This window comes from Phoenix dactylifera, chromosome 14 (genome assembly GCF_051530095.1).
Source record: "Phoenix dactylifera cultivar Ajwa chromosome 14, Ajwa_hap1_PhDact_Kaust_v1.1, whole genome shotgun sequence".
Classification (NCBI taxonomy): domain Eukaryota; kingdom Viridiplantae; phylum Streptophyta; class Magnoliopsida; order Arecales; family Arecaceae; genus Phoenix; species Phoenix dactylifera.
Genome location: NC_143203.1, coordinates 19127839 through 19150539, shown reverse-complemented (window position 1 = coordinate 19150539; position 22701 = coordinate 19127839). Strand labels below are relative to the sequence as shown.

The 22701-nt window shown below is 38.4% G+C and overlaps 1 protein-coding gene and 1 non-coding gene across 2 annotated transcripts; both read left to right on the top strand.

The window, feature by feature from the left end:
* Nucleotides 1–379: 379 nt before the first annotated feature.
* On the top strand, nucleotides 380–22367 carry FASS (tonneau 2 (TON2)). Its single transcript, XM_008806342.6, has 12 exons — nucleotides 380–781; nucleotides 1553–1644; nucleotides 1871–1933; nucleotides 2129–2227; nucleotides 4169–4327; nucleotides 11080–11151; nucleotides 11241–11373; nucleotides 11530–11594; nucleotides 16816–16891; nucleotides 18464–18565; nucleotides 20527–20719; nucleotides 21884–22367. The coding sequence occupies exons 1-12, from the start codon at nucleotides 640–642 to the stop codon at nucleotides 22119–22121; spliced, it is 1434 nt and encodes a 477-aa protein (XP_008804564.1). The 5' UTR covers nucleotides 380–639; the 3' UTR covers nucleotides 22122–22367.
* Nucleotides 21156–21273, top strand: LOC113463438 (small nucleolar RNA snoR104). The gene has a single exon (XR_003387645.1). It is a non-coding gene; the product is annotated as a small nucleolar RNA snoR104 (small nucleolar RNA).
* Nucleotides 22368–22701: the final 334 nt, after the last annotated feature.

The window sequence follows — 22701 nt, the reverse complement described above, 5'->3', positions numbered from 1 at the left end:
TTGATTTTGCTGGTTGTACTGGCCTAATCCACAAATTCTATAGAATTTTCAGCATCATCGTCCAAATAGTTTTTTAAATTTATTTTATCTAACATAACTCATAATTTAGCAGAATATTCGTCAAATTATTAATCTTATATGAGACTTAAAATTTATATTAATTTTTTTTAAAAAATAACCAAAATAATCTTAAGTGATTGAATAGCGATCTAAAAATATAAAAAAATACGTATATCTTTTTTCTCACTTTAGAATAATTTTATTTTTTAATTTAATAATAATTTGATTAATGCTGTTAATTTAATTAAGTCTAAATAGAGATTTTATAAATTATTAGGCGTAACCATAATAAATACAAAGCCAGGAGCTCTTGTAATTTACCCTACTTTTCAGCTATCCCCACTTCAAAACCTGCATTACAAATAGCTGGTTGCTGTCCGAGGAAAGACAGCGGAATGCGAGGGGAAAAGAAACTTCGACGCTTTCCGGTTCCGCTCCCAGTTTCTCCTCTCTCCGAAGCGAGAGCACTCCGATCCAGCTAGGGTTGGGGGTTTCGATCCGCCCATGCCCGCAGGGCTCCGGTGATTGGAGTAGTTTCGTCCTTCCTGGAGCTGCTCGCCGGCGGCCAGAACAGAGCCGATGTACAGCGGCTCCAGCGACGGTGAAGGGGGCCACGAGGCCGCCCCCAAGAAGATCCCTCCGGCCTCCTCCATGCCGTGGGTTCGGAACCTCCGCCGGTTCATCGGATCCGGCGCCGGCCTCGGATCAGAAGCCCTCATGGGTGAGGCCCCCTTTTACTCCGCTTCCGATCTCTCTTTCTCTCTCTCTCTCTCTGGTAATTTATGTGTTTTTTGAGGTGACTTTGTGTTCTTCCGTTGAAGTTTCCCCCAAGAAATCGGGCTTTTAAGGTGCAATAGGACAAAATTTGCTAGAAGATAGGTTCTTAGACGAGTTTGGATCCAATACGAGATTTTAGTGCAAACTAGAGCGGTGATAACGTTAAATGGGCTTGGATAAACCCTACATTCCTAGTTGATCTATAGAGAAGATGGGATTGAACGAGCTTGGAATCCAAGATCCAGTACAAGCTAAAGAGTTTGTGGCCATGGAAAGCAATAATTTCGTTTGGCGCATGGAAGGGATTTTTATCACATGGTCCGCTTGAACAACCACCGGATTCAAATTGTAGAGCTAATGTTGTTTGTTTTTTAAACCATTGTCTAGTTTGCTTGGAATGTACCATCGGAGAAGTTTAAAAGAAGAGAGTTCAACATAGAGATCATTCTTTTCTTCTTTTCCTTAACTTTTCGTTTCTGAATATCACTAAATTGCTTATGTTTCTAATGATATCTTTTGTTAACGTCTAGAAACATTCCCTTCTTGCTTTTTCTGGTATTTTTTTTGAGGAGGTTACTGTGATCGTTGGTGCAAAGAATAGGATCTGACGACTCCATTGTTTTGTTTTGGGCAAAATTCTCATATATTGGTAGGAGTGTAGATTAAGTGAACTTTTGCTCATTATTTGCTCTAAACTATCCATTTTAACCTGCAGAGCTTGAAACGAAAAGGATCTTGCTTGAGATATTTAAAGAACGACAGCAGAAAAATGCTGAAGCAGGCTCCATTCCTAGTTTCTACAAAAAGGCATGCTGCAGAGTTGATTTCTGCATATTTCGTTAGTATTTTCAAGCAGTTGTGAAATATATTACATATAGCTTCAAGGATGGTCGGTGTTGGTGGCTTTATGTTACAAGGAGCTTCTTTTGCTTGGCAAATGGCCACATTCCTGATCATACCTGTTATATATTGACTGAACATGTGATTTATAAATTCTTAGATATTCCCCTAATATATATTGTTTTCTAAACAGAAGCCTGAAGAAGGATCAATCAGTCATAGGGTTCAAAGGTTGGCAAAGTACCGGTTTCTAAAGGTATTAAGCCATATACGTGGTTTGATCTTTTGAAGGTTTATGTAGAAAGTTCCTTGTGATGCTCTTTCTGGAAAACTGTAGACATATGCTCTTTCTGCTCATTATTATTTTTTGTTAGATGTTTTCTTTTTTTACTATGTATCTGGTCTGGTCCAACATGCACTCATTTTATATGCATTTCACTATTAATTGCAGAAGCAGTCAGAACTTCTTCTAAATGCAGATGATCTGGATGCCATGTGGGTTTGCTTAAGAGAAAATTGTGTGATTGATGATGCCACTGGTGCTGAAAAGGTATATATAATATACATCTATAAATTCAATCTGATTTCTTCTGGCATTTGCTTTTTTCGATCTTTTGGATGAGAGGGGAATCCATACACACTGGCTTGATGCTTTCTCGATTTAATGATGGTTTTTCTCAGCCCCTTGTACTCCTATTTTAGCCCTTTGTTAAATTAGTCTATGAATAATGGAAGTTTTAAATTATCATAAGCTATCATAAAATTAACCGGGGCTAACCTCAATAGTTAAGATTCATGTACTGGAGTACTTGTAAAAGGAGGAGGTAGTGTTCCTTGCTTAATAAATGCCTTTGTTCGGCATTGGCTACATTATATAAATCATGAAGAACCAGAAATCTATTTGTGGTTTTACATCGCAAGCCTAATGAGTTTTTTCATGTGCCATGGCTGAACACTATTGTCAATGGTTCATCATGCTTTAGTTCTTAAATTCAAACATATCCTTCTACAAGTTCACAATGGAGTCTTTGCAGCTGACAATTCTATAAAAAGAAGTCACTACCGTAGCAGGGTTATGCAAATGATTGATGAATAAGGATTTTTTGACTGGGTGGACCATGATCCTAATCTGATTTATTTTGCACCGGACCAATTTATAACTTCATATTTGTAGTATTCTCAGGATTTTTGGTCTAGTTGTGCTTTTCTATTTGATTGGCTCTCAGTCTTGTTGGACAAGAATTATGTCTGCGTTGCAAGCCTAGTATCAAGTTCCCTAATTAGATGAAGACCTGACTTGACCTGAATCTTAATACTACCCTATCCTACTTGGGAATCCAACTTTACCTGAGGACTCTACCCAATATCTAAACACTATGAGTGTTTGACCCAGTGTAGAGAGAAAGAAAGAGACACTATGACGTCTCATCTCCCTCTCCCTGATGTTAGGTGACTGGCCTGGCCACTCCGGCGAGCTCATCGTTCCTCTGCCCCTCCAATTAGCTCCTTGCAATCCTCGGCCCCTATGGCTTCGGCAAGACTGCTCTTCTTTCTGCCCTCACCATCTGCCTTTCCCTTTGTTGGTGCGGCCACCACCACTCTAGCTCCATCACCGGCAATGGTCGCCAAGCTCGACTTAAGCCCCCCTCCTTGATGTGGCCATCGGCATGGTCTCTGTTGGTGAGCGGCGGTGGGTGAGCATCGGAATGGATCTGGCCTCGCCTTATGCTACTTGATGATCCCATGTCGGGGCTGAACTCCACGATGGCAGTGAGGGTGCTAGAGATGCTCCAGATGGTGGCGTGCATGGTGGTGGTGGGGAGGAGAGGGCAGATGGGAGTGCAAGGAGATGAAAAATGAGAGGTTCTCCCCCATGCCCTAGAAGTCTCCTCGATATCAAGAAAAAGGTTGGGTTGAATTCAGGTGACTAGGTCCTTAACCTCAGTCGAGTCAGGTAATGGGTCGGGTATTGATAGGTCTATTTCCAATTAGGACAGGTTATGGTCCAGTAATCGTACTCAATCAAACTAGTCTTGACCTAAAATAGCTCATATAGTTAATATTTCTTCATGTAAAACAGAGAATAGCTGAATCTTATGTGAACTGATCCCATTTTAACCTAAGTTTTCTGTTTTTTTTTTTTTAATGATCTGGTTCAAAGTTTTTGACCTTGTATGATTTGGATTGAAATTGGATGCACATCATCTTGAACTCTGGCCACCATTTGCACCTTTAAAAGTGAAGCCATGATCTAATTATACATTATTGCCTGCCCTTTAGATGGCAATGCTAGCTATATGATGAAATCACCATAAAAGTTAAGTGGCAAGAGAGTATATTTTCAGTGTTTTTACCTACTATATGATGTTTTTTTGCATTCATATATTGGACATGTTACGAAATGTATAAGGTTTGCTTGTTACTGTTTCATATTTGATACATTTTGGGTGCCTTTGTTCCGAGTGTTTGATTCATGTGCTTATATCAACAGATGAACTACGAAGATTTCTGTCACATTGCATCTGTCTGTGCGGAACAGATTGGCCCAAAATGCCGTCGGTTTTTTAGCCCATCAAATTTTATGAAGTTTGAGAAAGATGAATCTGGAAGAATAGCCATCCTACCATTTTATCTTTATGTGATGAGAACAGTAGGTTTTGTTTCTTTGTCATTGAAAAATATTCTTACATTTATTATTTCAGTTACAGAAATGACAGCACACGTAAATTTTCCGTTACTTTTTTGCAATCAGATTATGCTAACTACTTGTTTTCCTATCAATATCCAGATGGGCTAATATAATTGATTTTTACATAATACAAAGACTTTACTTTGTTACAAAGATAGTTCTTGCTATGCATTATCAAAACTCTTTGATTCTATTTTCATGTGAAGCTTTATAATGCCAGCTTACAGTCATCATGATCAATCTTTGCTATTTCAGCTTTTGTTACTATTACTACAAGCGAGTCAAATGATTGCAGATAGATGGTGAATTAGAGCCCACAATGACAAACATGTAGGCTATTAGTTGCAGTGGTCACATAACATAATCAATGAGCCTTACGCTGGCAGAGTCAACATATTTGGATTGACACCACCATAACGCTGAAGATCTCTTCTTTGAGCATATTTATGATCTTGAGAGATCAATATATGGAGTTTTGGTTTAGATTTACCTAATTTAAGATAATCTTGCTTGGAAGTGCACAGAGTTACAATCATGTATATGTCAAGTCTAAAGCTCTTCAGGGATTGCATCCTGCCTTTCTGGATGACGGACTTCTTCATTATAATATTAAGTCTCAAGATGAGTTTGAGTGATTGTTGGGAAAGAGCAAAATTGCGGCAAGAAGAGTTTGTCAAAGAATATGTGGGTGAAGCAGTTAGTATAACAATATGATTTTCAATTAGGACATTGGCACCCTGAGGGGGATTAACCCTATTGGGAGAGGTGGTGCATCATGATCACTAACAAAGAATTTTCTGGACTGAAATAAGAAATGAATTGACTTATAATGATGAAGGACTATAAGGATGATATATGTTGATTCATTTTTTAATTTTTTTGTTCTATTTTATGGTTATTTGAGTTGCTTTTATGTAGATTCTAAGCAGTGATTAGGCTGTTATTTGAGTCATTATAGCTCCAGTGTCAATGTACTTAAGTTGCTCATTTGTTGAGGTAATTTTGGATACATATATTGGGGCTTATAAAACTTTGATAAGGGATAGGGGGACATGAATGTTCTGGTCGTATATTAATGAAAATTAATGTAGGAAATCTTTTTTTTTTTGAAAGAAAAAAAACTCATGGATCTCCTCTTCTTGCCACTTTGGACCTTCTCTCTTTTCTTTCTCCCTTTTCCTGCTCTTACTGATTTACAATTTAGCCTAAAATTGGTACTTCCCTTGAAAAGACATGCACACGTGGGAGGAGTGTAAATTGCAATATAAAGCAGGTCACTTCATCACGACGCAGAAACCGTCACACTGCTTGAACATGCTTATCTTACTTAACATCCTTCATGCGTATCCGATTTTTTATCCAAGCATGAAGGGACGATTCGTATCTGGGGCAATTTGCTTGCTTGCCTTTCTCGAGTGGATGGATGCTGCGTTCTTCAATAAAACTTGCATCAGTCCTTATACCCGTGAACATGCTGGCAGACTTGGGGACGAACCTATGTTGTCTGTTGTCGCAGAAAATGTTAAGAAGTATCTAAAACAGAAAGGGTTTCAAGGCAGCTGCAAAAGTGGCCTTAAGGCGCACGAGCTTGTGTATTATAAACCTAAAGAGGCATGTGATGCAATGAAGAAAGCAGATTCGAGGAAAAATACTGGAGCACAATAGATTCGATGCTCGAACAAAGATTCGAGGCCCAACGGTAATTGCTCGCATAGCTATGACTGCAGCTCCCTAAGCCGCGACTCAACTGTAAGCTATGGGCTGCCTTTTGAGGCTAGACTGCAGCTGTAGCAAGGTGCTACAATTGCGACTTGATTGTGAGAGGCTGTGACTCCTTTTACGGCTGGCTGCAACTGTCCCTGAACATGATCATCTGAATTCGCAGTTAACAGTGCATCTTTGATGCAGTCATCGATTCTCCCGATAGGCCACAAATACCATGAGCAAACATATTAATGACGAGGAACGCATTTTTGCTATGCTATTAATACTTGTACTTGCTCTGCTATTTTGCCCAAGCCTGGCTGAGGCAAGGCCTTAGAGTAAGTCATCTTCTCAAAGATAATGACTACCCAAAGGGTGCATTACACAATAAAAACGACATCCGGTTGTAGACGTAAATGCAAGACGACGTGACAAAGGTGGTAACTTATCCTCTTCGGCAATATGAACGTCGATTCTGGAGCAAGGATGGTTACATACTCGGGAGGGGCCATCAACTTGCAATCGAGAGTGGTCCAATGAAATATACTAATGTACTGACACATGCTTGATCATACTTTTAGATGAGAGCTCACACCAGATTGAAGGGTGTGGAGTTGCCAAGATGAATATGGAAGACGACACACTGAAAAATCAGAATGATATGCTGCTAGTACAAAGAGGAAGAACCTGCTCTTTGTATCTTCGCAAAAGACAGATACAAGATAGATCTGGAAGAAATAGTTTCGTGAAGGATAATGAGAACAGTTTCAGAATCGTGGCCACTTTCTCAAAATCATCACTCTTCCTTCTATAAGCCATGGCCCTCCTTTCAGCACCTTGTAACAATCTTCCTCTGTGTTGAAGCGGAATAGGAAGAAGCCATGCATTCTTGAAAGAATCTCCAAACCCCCTTTTTCCTTCTATTCTAAAAAAAGGTGAACATCTAATCTAGGCTTGGTCGCTTTTCTATGAAGGCGAGCAGCCCGGCCCCCTGTTGCTTATAGTATTAAGGGTGAACGGTATTTCACAATAGCAGCTTTGAGAAGCTGGGCTTAGGGTGTGCCTCCTACGGTCGTTTCTCTTGAAGCTCATCCTCTTTATGATAAATGATCCGCTTGCCCCGAAATGACCCGCCCCAATAGGAAAATCCCAATTCAATGGGCCTTTTGATACAGTCAAATAGATTGCCACAAGAGTGCCATATTTTAGGAGCCCAAACTATGTGATTAAATAAATTCTCCGGAATTTGAAATAATGTGATGGACGAACGACAGAAATTGAACCCGCGCACGGTGGATTCACAATCCACTGCCTTGATCCACTTGGCTACATCCACCCTTTATCTGGCTAAAGAATTTTTTCTTTTTTTCATTTATCATCATTGTATTTATTCTTATGATTACTCCTTTTTTTACATTTTAAAGATTGACATTCTATGTCCAATATCTCAATCTAAGTATGGAGGTCCATTTTGCTCCATCATCATAGAGCACTGCATGACCACCTGCAGCGAGGAAATTTGTACCTCGAGCGGAAGAACCGCTTTGTCGCCGAAGACTAGTAAGGTGTTGACCGCGTCGCCGTGTGATGCATGGTCCCGTAGGCCCATAGAGCATCTGGCAGCCTTTCGTGCTGGTTGCCTTTATTCTTGAGACGACCTTCATCAATATCATGCATAGCGTCTTGTTGAACGCTTCAGCAAGTCCATTGGGTCGCGGATTGTTTGCCGTAGAGGAGATGCGTCTTCTTCATTCTCTTCTTGGTTTAGCTGCCAGCTGGCCAAACATGGGCAACGCCTATTAATTCCACTCATAAGATTGTTTCAATTCCGTTAGCCCTTGTTTGTGCATTCTGATGTACGGGGCCCATTGCCTGTGCCTTCTCTCTCTGGTTATCGCTACTATGTCTCATTTATGGATGATGCATATCGTTTTACTCAGAAAACCTGAGATCAGCTCCTAAATGATTTTGAAATTGTGAGGACCTGTGCGGGTGTGTGTTTAGTCCCACATCGGTTATTCGTTGGGTAGATCTTGGGTACTTATACAGGATCAAGAAACTCAAATAGTACCTTCCAGCTAGTTATTTTGGATGAGGTCTTGGATTGTTACAAATGGTATCAGAGCGGATCCGGCCCATAACCTATGTGGACTAGGAGACACTGCAGCACGGATCTATTGGAGCTGACTATGTGTTGATCATGGTGCTTGTGATTAGATTTGCATGGATTTGAACCTTTAGCCTGATGGGGATGTTAGGGCTTAAATGGAGGGAGTATGCGAGGACCCGTGCGGGCTTGTGTTTAGTCCCACATCGGATTTTGCTGGATAGATCTTGGATACTTATACAAAATTAAGGAACCTAAATGATATCTTTCGGCTAGTCATTTTGGGTGAGATCCTGGGTTGTTAAAGAAATAATGACCAGATTTAAACCGTCATCCTTTGTTCAGTTCAAGTAGGTCGATTAGTTGTTGATGATAGGCAACTTAGGCCGCTCAAGAAAGTTAGAGATGGTTTTCTTATAGGAAAAAGAATGTTTCAAAAGAATTTTGCTTTTAGTCATGATACCCTACAATCCATTAAAAGCAGTGCTTAAACCAAATTTGAGCACCACTCACTACGTGCTAAAGGCATTGCAATTGGTGTAGTTTTCTTGCTACATTTTGATTGTACTTTTGGACCAGAAGTCCTAATTTGATTCAAAACAAATGCAAGCACATTTATGCAAAATCCGCCTCCATTTTGCTGGCCAATGATAATCATATCAATGTAATCTTGTGACAGAAAAAAACTCATAGACAAGGAATGATGTTGCTTATGGAATGCTAAGACTAACAGGTCCAACAATGCGAATTTGCAATGGATATGCTGCTGAAACATTCTAGAAAAGAATGTGCAGTTGGTCTCCAATCGTGCTACTAACAGCTTGGAAAGATGGTCATTTGCTCTGGTTCGATATAACCTATGAGTCAGTAGTTGTCATGGTTCAAATGCAGACAGTCCTTGATGTGTAACACTCCTATATGATAAATTAGGGTGTGTTTGAATGCACTATAGAATTATTTTTACTTTTTTTTCCCGCATTGACAAGTTTTAATATTATACTTTTGGATGTTTATTATGCTATGAAATTTCATATAATCTTTGAAATAATGAAACTGACAATTTCAATTTCTACATAGAGTTGAATTTTCCAAATCTCTCCTTATCATTGTACAATATTTTGTTCTTGGCCCTTGCTTTTTGAGTAAATAAAGACCACCTAAAAAATCTCAACAATCTCAACTCTCAAAATTCATGATGTTTAAATCTAGGAAAGGACACAGTCATGATTTTGTGATTGAAAACCTCCGACGCAGGCTACCCAGCCCAGGTCCGTGGGCTAAGTATATACTAATGAACTATTTGCACTCCATATGCAGAACTTAACATATTTCTTACACATACATTAAAGTTTCAGTTAATGTTTTAGTACTGTTTTGGAATAATTTGTCCTTCTTTTTCTTGTTATTTTATATCTTTAATTTATTAACAAATATTTACTTTTTTATTATTTTATTTTTTACAATTTGGATATGTCTGTCTTAAATGCTTAAGGAAAAATAGTTTCAAGTCCTTGTTTATTATCTTATAATATAGTTACATCAAATTGATAAAAAGGAATTCCTTCTAATGTGCCTTTGAAGTTGTCCTCATAATAGAGAAGAAAAATGTATGCAGACCAGACTTGCTATTCTTCTTCATCTTCATCAGGTACTTAGACCAAATATGGTTGCAGCCTGCTAGCAATAATGGTGGACCAGAGCTGACCTAGTTTGTCTCCTGACTTGTCGATGTTTCTTCTGTTCCTTCAGTTCTACAGAATGGATGGATCACATTTATCCATCTTTTTGTTGTCTAATTGAAACCTGTATGAACTATCTTATACCCAAGTTTAAGTGATAATTGGAAGATGTCATAAAAGGGGATGGGTGAGAGGTATGCATTCTGCATATACATGGCCTGACTTTATGATGGAAAATTATGAAGATCACATGGAAGGGATGGTTTTCCATATTCTTTCATGATTGGAGAGGTGGTTACCTAGATCGCTTTTATTTGCCCAGTATTTTGGTTTGTTCGAGTTTGAATGATTGAGTGGAGAGGAAGGGTAGAAAAAGTTACTGTTTATTGGGTTTTAGCAGTGAACTGGAGGGACTTGGTGATTTTGAAGGGTGGAGAGTTCATTTTGTTTTTCGCCATCTTTCTCTTTGATGAAACTTGATTTATAATTGTTTAATTTCTCTTTATTTCCTCATGCCATGTGCAATGGAGGCTATGCACATTCATGCTGTGATCACGTTATATTTCCATTATCAGATTTTTGTATTAACTTTAGAAAGCCACAATTCAATATAAAGGCGGTTTTCTATGAAGAAATGGCTCAATTCTCTAAACACTTGATCAGTGTGGATGTAAAAGAGTTTCATGACTCATAAAGAATTTCAAGGTTGGTAAGATTTCCAGAGATCAGAATTCAAATTACTATCATACGAAGGAAGGTCAACAGTTGTGGAGTCGAGAAGTTTAATCTACTAGTTGGAGATGATATTTCTAGAGATAAATAGGCTGGAAATGTAAAATGATAATGGGTTGGTTTTAGCCACAGCTACTTTAGTTGACAAAGAGGCTTTCAGAATGAAACAGCTTGCCTATCAATGATAGGTTGTCTTTTATTTTCCGTTCTTAGTGTGTACAGCTTGCACTTATGGCATTTGTGATGACTATGGCAATTCTTGATTTCAGTCGTATATGGCAATCCATTCCTATTTGTTTATATGGCAATCCAATCCTATTTCATCCTGTGTTTTACTTGCCTAGAAAAACTAGCATTACTGGTTATACTCGGATTAGTCTTCCAATTTACTCTTTCATTGTGATGAGTTGCTTTCTTCTTTTAGAATTCATGATTGTGACATGCTTAGTTTATAATTAGTTCTCCAATAATTCAGTTTTCTTTTGCATCAGGTTTCGCTTACTCAAGCAAGAATTGATATGAGTGAGCTTGATGAGGATTCTGATGGCTTCCTTCAACCTCATGTGTGAACTCTTATACACTTTTGACTTATCAGTCTTTCCTGGTCGTTTATCAAGATATCTTATGTAGGTCGACCTCATTGCAACTGCAGGAAATGGAGGCCTATATAAGAGGTCTGATTCCTAATCTGGCACAACTCCGGGATATGCCTGCAGCCTTTGTTCAGATGTATTGTCGTATAGCTGCACACAAGTTCTTTTTCTTTTGTGATCCTCATAGGCGAGGTTTGCCACTGTAACCAGACTGCAATAGGAAGTAAATACCAAAGAATTGTTAAGTTTAAGATACCATAAAACGAAACGTTGAGCCCTTTATTTCTTAGATTTCATTACAAAATTTGTCATCAAATATTAAGGAAGATATTTTTTGGGGACTCGTAGGGAAAGCATGCATAAAGAAGGTGCTTCTTAGTAACTGTCTCCAGGAGCTCATGGAACTGCACCAGGTAGTTCTTTGGCTGACTACTTGCATCTCATTGATGTTTCTTTCATTACTGTACTTTGCTCTGCTTGCAGAAGAAGATGCCATCATCAAGGATTTGATGCATGATTTATTTTTGTTATCTTTTGTATTTGATTGATAAAATACTTCTACTGGAACTGGACTAGCAAAATAGTTAATAACCCAAAAATACCATCATCATGTGTAAAATCAGATCTTTCAATTTTATTCATGATGTTTACTCCCTCTATATACAATTATGGGTATCATTCTAAGGATTCATAGTTTGATGACCTATTCTTTGTCAGTACCAATTATTGTATCACATATAATGTTGCACTCTTGAATGAAGACCTTCTTGAGTGTGCCTGGGTCTACATGTATTACTTGATCAGTAAATTTTAGGAACTAATTGTAATTTGGGGGAACATGTGAGAAATAAATGTGCAGTAGATCTTACAAAAACTCAAATTCATACATCTAGGCAGTCTGCATGTATCCCTTCACTGTATATGCTTGAAATATGAATGCAAGTTATTTTCACCTAAGGCCCTGTTTGGGTAATCTAGGAAAAAAATTCCAAAGAATAAAAATACTCCGGTAATCTGGTGATGCACCAAGTGATTACTACAGCAAAACATACTCCACTTTTCTGGAATTTCAGGTATTTGGATGGCCACAGGAAGTTTTTTTAAGGAAATGTGCTCTTTCATGAATAGGGTGCATGCCGTGCCAAGTGTCGACTAGTGAATCACGATAGCCGGTTGCATGCCGTGTATGTTATGCTAAGCACCAACTTGTGGATCATGGCACCATGGACTTCATGATGTACCTGGCAAAGACCACAGAGGTCAGTGTGTCATCATCGCCTCCCATGTGCAGATGCAATGGTTGCCAATTGGCCATCCAATTGCATCTCAACAAGTATAATTTAAGCAAGGGAACCAAAAGTTTACATAGGTATATGGAAAAGGAATAGTCGAGCTGAAGAACTATACTTTTAATAAAATTAGTTGCAAACATAGCTCACTCCAACCACCAAAAAATGGGGTGAGAAATATGCCTACATACTGACATTAAAATTTGCAGGGTGTACAATCGCATGCATGGAACAATCGGGAAGAACCACCACATTAGTGGAACCTACACAATCTGACTAAGAGTAAGATAAGGCACTTCAAAATCTTGATGAAACAAATCAAAATCATGAAATCATTAAAAGGATCCATCCATAGCCCTCAAAAACATTATATCGAGCATATCGTAGGCATAGGAAAGTGCCCTCATCCAAATGTGGGCATAGAAGGGTGCTAAGCCCTCATAGAAAATACATGACCAAGCATCATCCATCCTAAGCCCTCACAAAACATACATCAAGTACATTGTGGGCCTAGGAGGGGGTCACCTTCCATTCAGTAGTCCAAAACACAGATCCTTCAATAGAAGAACAAAGGTCATGAGAAAATCAAACCAGATAATTCAATCCTCCATGAAAATTCATCACCACTCTCGGATCTGCAAACTTGATAGCAAGAGATCATACCTCGGGAATGGAGGAAAGGAAGACCAAAACAAGATTCATCTGAGTGGGAAATGGGCACCTTGCTCCTAGGTGCAAGAGCAGGAGACCAGGGATGAGTTGAGCAGCCGGTGGAAGAGAGAAAAGGGCGAGGAGCAGTGCCAAAGAGCCCGGTCCACCCCCAATCTCGAAGAAGCCAGCCCAATAACTCGATCTAAGGAGTGGATCAGGTGAGATTGGCTCGCTGGCAATTGGAAGAAAAAGGGGAGGAGAGAGAGAGAGAGAGGGATCTGGTACTAGGAGGCTATGGGAACTGGAACCCCAGAAGTGGAGAGGGATTGTGGGGGTTAAAGGGTGAAGAGAAAAAGAGTTTTGAGTAGGGGAGTAAGAGCAAGAGAGAAGACTTCTTATCGCTGGTGCCAACATCATCGCCATGTTTGGTGGAGGCTGTTGGTTTGGGTGGTGGGTGTCATCGGCATGTGTTGGATACCCTATGGTAGGAGTGATTAAGGTAGGAAAAGTAACAAGCGAAGGGGGAGGGGACCATGATGGGTGAAGGCCCTGATAAACATTGGATTCTCTTTTCCGCGGGTTTGGTTGGAGTATGAAAATACTCAACTGAGTCTATACCAGGGTATTTTCATACTTGGATATCATTTTCCAAACACCCCCATGGTGTTTTTTTTTTTTTTGCATTAGAGATCAAAAATACCAGAGTATCAGGAAATACTCTAGTATTTTTAGGTTAACTGGGTCTAAATCTTTAGGTGTTATGCAGTGAGATTCTGCTCATGTAGCATAGTTGTCATTGTGCATACATGATTACAAAATGGAGTATTTGATGGTATGGAAGGCAGAATATCTTTCCTGAGAAAATGTAATTGATATAAGAATGAAATTCTATCTGAATATGCTTTATGTTACTCCTATTTGTACCATATTTTATGCTATTCATACGACACTCCTGAGTTATGTGTCATGCGATGTTGTTTGATTCCTAAATGGCTGTATGCCTGTACCATGCCATAACCTGCAATGATGCTTGTACTGCTTCATGAAAGATGTGCAATCATGTAGATGGAAACTTCTGTATGTAAGAAAATTTATGGTGAAAAAAACTTTTCCCTATTCCAAATTTGAACTCGAATTGTAATGAACATTTATTCTACACAGGGATTACAAGTAAGTCCAGGCAACAGTATTAAAATAACATTAAAAAGAAAACTATTAAAAATGCATCCAAAAATAAGTTTTGTTTGTTATGCATGGACTGCAATGGTACATAATATCATGTCTCACGTTACTGTGAGACACCTAGGCAGAGATGTATTCTGCTTTACCCAGATATTGGGTCAAAATTGTTCTTGTGAGTTAAGAAACCATTTTATATTGATTAAGGAATGTATTACTTTTAGAAATTATGCTGTTGTGGATATGGAATGATCTATGGCCAGATAACCCAGTGGATGCTGTGACAACATGTCTTTGGCTGTAGAATCTATCTCTGATGTTTGCTTTACATGGCCATACCTGAACACTATAACCTATAAGGCAGCTGACATGTTAAAAGTGTTAACAAGACCCAGCAGTATGGTTATGAAAAAAGATTATGGAAACTGATTTGTATTTACTTGTGTTAGTAACAATAGACAATGTGAGCTACATTGCTACCAAGGTGCAAAAAAAAAAAGGCAAATTAGGACCAATTCAACTTCATATATGATAGCTTTTATCTTGAATTGCCAAAAATTCTGTTGACCTTTTATAATCCAAAATTCACCTCATTTGAGAGCCAGATTAGCTAGTATCATGTTTGGGCCAGCCTAAAATGAAAATTGGCAAGGGAGAAAAGGACCGTGTACTGAGCATTCATTGTCCAAAAATGTCTCAAAAGTGACACATTCCAAACTATCAGCATATTTTTTACATGTTTTGATCATGTATAGATGGGAGTAAGGCTCTACAACTGCTTTTTAAAGAGAATAATTCACACGAGTGGGATTGAGGGTTAATGAGGTATGGGCTTCAGGGGCAATTAATTTGTTTGAGCATCTCATCTTGATACTGCATCGATCATTTTCATTCCTTTCGTCTTCTCTCACCATTTTCTCATTATGTCAATGATTATAAGAATTTAGGGATACTTATCACCTGAACTACAATTAGATTTTCTTCCCTCTCCTTTTCTTTTTTTCTACAATTAGAGATTGCCATGAAATTTGTGCTGATTGTATTCTGTGCCATGCATAGGTGGATAATCTATGCCACTTATATTGTGAGCATAATGGAATTAAACGATATAACATTTCAAGGGGTCCAAGCATTCAGAAAGTTTTCATATTGTTCTGTTAAAAATTCATTTTTTGCCCCATTTTCTCCATGCTTCTCGTGAACAATTCAAATTTTTGATGTTTGTCCTTAAGGTTCATCTTTAACACCCCATCATTATCTTGTTGTCAGAGGCTCCCAGGCTTTCCTTTCAATACTTTGCCTTATGCAAAGTGTTTTACTGTACAAATATATCTTCTCTAAAAATAATGTAAATATGCTTCAAGAGGACAAGAATAGAAGATTTTTCCATCGTTGACGTCTAAGAAATTATTCCATCTGACGTACTCTCCCCTGGATCCGGGAATAGCGATATGAACTAAATGTCCTGCCCAAGCCAACCAAGGTACGCTGAACCGGTACCGGTAGACGTACCGGTCGCCTACCGGACTGATTCGAGACCGGTTTGTACCGGAACCGGTCCGGTACGAACCGGTCTTTGTTTATTTTTTATTTTTTTTGGTTCGTGGACGCGCGTGAAAATTTTTTTTTTTTTTGGTTCACGCGGACGTGCCAGAGCTGGCATTTATGCCCCGCGCGGATGAGCTGGCCGTGTGGGGCGATTCCCAGCGTGGAGAATGTAGAACCGCACGAGGAAAGGCTCGAGGGGATCCGTGCGCAGGCGCGCTGCCCTGCGCCCGCGCGGGGCGCTCTACCCCGAAGTTTACGGGCCACGTGCTCTCACACCACAGCGCACACGCTGTGGTTTAAAATCCACAGTGCGCGCTATGGTTAAAAAAAATTGGTACTGGTGCGAACCGGCTCCGGTACGCATGCGTACCGGTCGGTACCAGCCCGAAAACAGTTAGAACTGGTACCCGGACTGCTGGAACCGGTATCCACGCTGTCCGGGTACCAATTCCAGGTCGGAACGATCTGTACCGGGCCGAACCGGCCGGTACAGACCATGGTTGAAACCAAGATTTGTTGTACCAGTACGTACCACCTATATTAGGTGTATGTCCGAGTCACGGTTTTGCTGAATCGATCTTGTACTGTGAATACCTATATTGTGTCAGCATAATACTGATATGGGGTCCGGTACCAAGATTGCTAACCTTGGTTGAAACTGCAAAGAAATTGGTGCATGATTTCATGATAAATTATTTAATGAAGTGGTCAACTTTGGAATGCTTTTTTTTTTGTTCTATCCTTTGAGCATGGTGAGGCAGTCCAATCATTGAATCATATCTGGATCCATCCTGAAAATACAAATTCCATATCCTTGTTCAAAAATAGGAAGTTCCCTTTGTTCTAAAGGAAATTAATTTTGATGAACCCCACGTTTATGTGGTGTGGGTAGGTGAATTGTTATGTTTCTGATTCCACTTCTAGATTGTTAAGAATCTTTTAGAGCTGACTCAAATTTTTATTTCAGGAAAGTGAGGAAGAAGTTACTGATACTGAGCAGGCAGAGAATTGGTTCTCTTTAACTTCTGCCCAACGTATATGCGGTATGTCTATTGTTCTATTATATCAGATATACTTTCCGAATTTAATAAATTTATATATATCCTGTTCTGTATGCATGAAGAAGTGATGCTGGCTTTGTTATAATTTTACACCCATGTTGTTATGGGCATTATGATATACTGGTGAAGCTAAGAACAAGCAAATGAATTTTGAGCAAATAAATTTTGACCAACAATATTTGATTTTGAACTTGTCACTTGCAAGTCAGAAGACTCGCAAAATATTTCTTTATATGTTAGTCGGAATGACCACATAATCACAAGCAATTATCTATTTCCAATGTGTTCCGGGATCTTCAATGCAACTACAGTCATCTGGCAAACAATATAGAGGTCCGACAGTCATTCATAGTTTTATGACACAATCTGTTTTCATTACTGTTGCTGTGTGTATGTGGTGTCTATATAATATCTGTTTCCAAGCATGCTAGAAGATGTCTTTTTATGCAGTCAGCAGGGCTATTCTAGCAACTGTACATAGGTTTATCATGTGGAACCTGTGTTCATTACTGTTTGCTGTGTGGGATTGTAGTGTCTATCTTCATTTCGAAGCATGGTAAAAAAATCTTTTCTTGCAATTATTGGTATAATTCCACTTCAATGAAGTAGCATTCTGCTTTGGATACTGATGTATAGCATGTGACATGAATTTTTGGTGGTACTTCATAGCTAGAGTTAAACTGCAGCATCCCTTAAAATATGACCCATTTGTGGTGCCAAAAAGCAACTCAATTTCCGGTCCTTGGTTTGCCTGCCATTTAACAGTCATTGCCTTATGATCAGAAATGTTATTCCTGGTCCCCTGTTGTGATGGCCATTTTGCTTTTAGTTCCTGGCCCTTGTATAGAACTACACATAATCGTGTATGAAACAAGGCACAAGTGTGTATAAGGTCCTTGGTATAAACTGTAACATAGCAGGGGCTGAAAGTGGAAGGAAAAGGAGAAAACAGAAACATGGTTAGCCCCTGACTGTTAGATGGCAACAAAACCAACATTAGACACAAGTGACTGGTGTATGATGCTAAACCTTGTTACATGATGAGCATCCTGCCTGTATACATGGAGTTGTTCCTTCCTTAATCTAGTTATATTTTGGGTATCATACTCTTAAGTAGGTGTTGTGCTGTTTGATTGGCGGTTAATTCGGTGACTTACTCAGTTGTTGACATTTTGATTATTTCATTGCTTGAAGTTTTGGCTTATGCTATTCTAAATTAGAAGAAATAAATCAATTTTAAATAAGAAGAAAATGTCAATGAATTTTATAAAAAAGTAAACATATCTCCTTGTTAAAAGTAAAAAAAAAAACAACACTTTCAGCCAAAATGTTAGAAGTTTGCTGAAAGACACTGTCAGTTCCAAATTGGTCTCTGCCACAGGCCCACAACCAAACCGTTTTGGCTCATAAATCCTTGCCATATATGATTAAACACACCTACATAAAATTGAAATTGGATTCTGTAGAAAGTCAGAATTGTTTAGAAGAGGAATAAAAGTGTATAAATACTTGTATGACCGTCAGAGTTGTGCTGACTGTACTACTATTTTGCAGATATGTTTCTTGCTCTTGACAAAGATACAAATGGGACGTTGAGCAAGCAGGAGCTTAAAGAATATGCAGATGGGACACTGACAGAAATATTCATCGAGAGAGGTTAGGAACTGAAATAAAGTAATTAGCTTGTCATTTTTGTTGTTCACTTATGCATCATCTTTCATTCATGAGCGTGCTATTGGTTGAGTCTGCAGCTTCCACATGTCATAAAAGTCTTGCTGATTTGTGGATCCAGTTTTCTATCTTTCAGAGTGCCTTTAATGTGAATTGGGAGATTAAGATGTGATATAAGAAAATCTGAGTAAAACTCATCTTAAAGGTTTAAACATTAGAACTGCCAGGATAACAGAAACAGAGATCTAATAATAAATGTCATAATATACTTTGTATATAGTTTAGAGTTTAACAAAATGAGTTTGTGTTAATTGGCATGGTTGTATTGTCAGCATATGTATGCAAAGTAAATGTAAATATCAAAGTCTTTGATAAATATAGTTTCTTCAGATTGCATCCTAGAGAAGACTAATGCATTTTAACTTGTTTTGGAGGAGACCTCAATAGAGATATCTTACCACAAAAGTAAATTTTCAAATGATTTTATCAATGGAAATATCTGTCTCTGTTTGTGCATGTGCATGTGTCCTAAGCATACGGTTAACCTAAATGAGAATGCCCTTCATTGTCGTACCTCCTTCAGGCATTTAAACCTTACTAAGTTTTATTTTTTAATGAAATTTACATGGTAGGAAGCTCAATATTATTTGGATCAAAGAAATATCTAAGAATCCTAAGCTTCATTTTAAACCTACATAAATTTCTTGACACAAATGAAGTCCCATTGTGGAGACCTCAGACACTTCTAACTAAATTCTGTAATTTCAAAGATAACAAAAATATAAAATTCACGCTAGACCTAGGCCCAAAATCTAAAATATAACTAATTTGCTTATGGAAGTGGGATAATTTTATTGAGTTACACTCCAGCATTAGCTAGCTGTTTTTTCCCTTCCTGAGCAGATAGGTGCTCCAGCCTAGTTTCTTTAGCATACTTTGACTTCTTACCTTTGAACATTTTAACCTACCATGACTTATTGTTAGTAAGCAACTTGGTACTTCCTTTGATTGAGAAGCAGTCTGTATCATATTTGACGGATTTTATTTAAGAAATATTTAAGTACCTGATTGTGTAACAACATATGAACAATGGAGCAATTATTTTCTCAGTATTAGTAGGTCCTCTTCTTAATAATTGAAACAGTGGGATACTATAACTGTTATCTTTAGTTGTATATTGTTCTTGAACAGTTTCTTCCTCATACAACCTATAACATTTCTTCCTCAGTGTCTATCAAAATCTTATCAGCATGATCTAGTAAGAACTAGCCTGACATCTGAAAATATATACTACTAAGAAAGTTGGATAATCTAGAACTGATTTAATGTGCTAAGGTATGATCCTGTATAAAGCTCACTCATAGTCTTCTTGTTCAGAGCTAGTTAGTTTCTTTACCCGTGCCCCTTCTCCCTCCCTCTTCCATGTGTATCCTTCATGACTTCACTAACTCCACCATATTTACAGAATCTGTGTACACAACATGAGTTGAGTAGGGTTTATTTGACACTATTTGCTAACTTCTATTTTTATGCCATCCTGCTTGTCTGCCATCTTTTGCCAATTGTAAAGTGCATCTAGCTTGAATTAAGGGCTATTTGCAAGTAACATATTTTAATTTTGATCTCTGGAGCCAGTTATTTTAGAGATATTTAGAGTTCTGGTCAGTTATTTAAAGTTCTTGGTGGTGATTCCAATTAATTTCTGCAAATTACATAATTTCTGGTCAGAGATATAGATCACTTGATTCCAACTGATGTTTGAGATTGCTGCAAATCTATGTGAATATTAAATATTCAGCTGCTGGAGCTTGCTTTTAAAATCCCCTATATACGATACTTGATTGTGATCTAATCATTATATCTGACTTTGCATCCTCATCTGTTCTTGCTTGTATGGCTGCATATCCTAATAGATTTTCTTAGAATTTTCATTTCTATTGTTTCAGTTTTTGACGAACATGTACGCCGTAGTAAAACTGGAGGGGGGAATTCTCGTGAGATGGACTTTGAAAGTTTTCTTGATTTGGTTTTGGCTCTGGAAAACAAAGACACTCCTGAGGGATTGACATACTTATTCCGATGCCTTGATCTTCATGGAAGGGGCTACCTCACAACGGCCGATATTCATACTCTGTTTAGGTAACTTATTCTTTCATTTCCGATCAAGTCATTGTTGGTCCATGTTGACTATGTTGCCTGGCATAATAGTCAAATATACAATGCCAGTAATTAACCATCTTTTCTTTTCTTTTGTCAATATTTCCATGACCATATTTAGTTGTCAATTTTCTAGTGAGAAATTTTTGATATTCTTTACCTCCAGTTGCCTGAACTACTCCCTATAGAAGGTATTTTTTTTTTCCTTTTTTCCTTTTTCCTCTTTTTTTTGGGGGTTGGGGAGGAGGTGTTGTTTAGAAGAGGCCATATGATAGCCCTCCAACAAATACCCCTATCACCTGGTGAAGGTAGGATTTGAACGCATCTGGTACCACCACCAAGTGACTTTACCAGATTGGCAAGCTGGCACCTTTGCATGTTATTATGTTTTATCCATTCATGATATGGAAGAAAAGAAGGGTGGCATATGAAAGCCTAGATGTTAACCCGATACAGTCTTCCTACATTAAATTTGTAGTTTCCTGCTTGTGGTACTTTGAGAAAGTTCTGCAAGTCTCAAAATACAAGACATTAAGCAATTCTAACCACATAGACAAGACATGTCATCTGCAAACCATTCTTCATTTTTCTCTTTTTGGGGAACCAAAGAAGAAATGTTTGTTATGTGCAGATCACTTTTCCTGCAAAGTTATTTAAGAAACTGCAATTTTCTGCTAGTTTTGATTTTTACTGAGATTTTCCCCCTCCCCCTGTATTTCTTATGTCCAAATCATTTGTTTTTTGTTTAGATTCCTGCTTATGAGATTATTTTGTTGTGTTTTATGTTGTAGCGATGCAGCATGTTCATGCATATGGTGAGCTACATGATATGTTTGTCATTGTTATTAGTATTTTCTTGCTAAAATATTGGTTTCTGTTAAAAGTTCGTGCCTGGTTGACTTGCCGATAAATAGGCACAACATTACACCCTTTGTTTTGTAAGATACATCAAAGAACTGGGAATGACACTCTCTTTTGTTATCATCTTTGATAAAATGATGTTTCTGTGATTGCATGACAGTGGACCTGACTCTTGGTCAGTATTGTTTGTCCACTTGTTATATATGAATTTTGCTGTTTCTACCTGTTTTGCTTGTCTCATCATCCTCTTGAACTTGTTGACTTAATTTTTTACTTTTATTCCAGAGATGTGCACCAGAAATGGATTGAAGGTGGCAACTACGAGCTATGTATCGAAGATGTAAGGGATGAAATCTGGGACATGGTCAAACCGGCTGACCCTCTTAGGATAATGCTTAATGATCTTTTATCCTGCAAGCAAGGTGGAACGGTTGCCAGCATGCTTATAGATGTACGAGGTTTTTGGGCCCACGACAACAGAGAAAACCTTCTACAGGAAGAGGAAGAACCAGAAGAAGAGTGATAGACAATATCCAGTCAATGCAGAGGAAATTATATCCAGTAAACTGGATCATGACATCTGAATCTTATCCACTTAGTAGCCTTCTTTGTAAAAGCTTTCAGTTTTATGTATTAGCTGCAGTCTTCCTAAACACAGAAAAACTACTAATTATCATTTATCACTTCTCGCTATGTATGTTATTCATATGCAAAAAAAAACAACTTGATTATAAACTAAATTGACGATTTGAATGTTGTAAGAAGAAAAGACTTATGCACAATGATGTACTGACAGCAATGTTCTGTGGTAACCATGTGGATGTATAACATAATTAAAGGGCATGCAAGGGAGCTTTGCCGGGCTTTGCATTTCCCATATTTCCAGATGGGGATGGGTCGCCGTATCGATAATGGAATTAGAGAGGGACACTTACCATCAGACCCTTTGCTGTGTCGCCTTTGGTGCAAAACTGTAATGACCCTTGGTTCCAAGGCCTGGAGATATCCTTTATTTGACACAGTTTTCTTTTAGGACTTGGAGAACAGTGTGGTTGGCTTCGCAGCACGGTTATGCCTGTTTCCATGTGCAAGTGTAAGCATAT

Bases quoted from the DNA above. Each gene is read 5' to 3' on its own strand.
- FASS (XM_008806342.6), top strand. From the start codon at position 640: ATGTACAGCGGCTCCAGCGACGGTGAAGGGGGCCACGAGGCCGCCCCC. The intron at 16,892-18,463 runs GTATGTCTATTG...ACTATTTTGCAG, and splicing joins TTCTGCCCAACGTATATGCG to ATATGTTTCTTGCTCTTGAC. The intron at 20,720-21,883 runs GTAACTTATTCT...CTTTTATTCCAG, and splicing joins GATATTCATACTCTGTTTAG to AGATGTGCACCAGAAATGGA.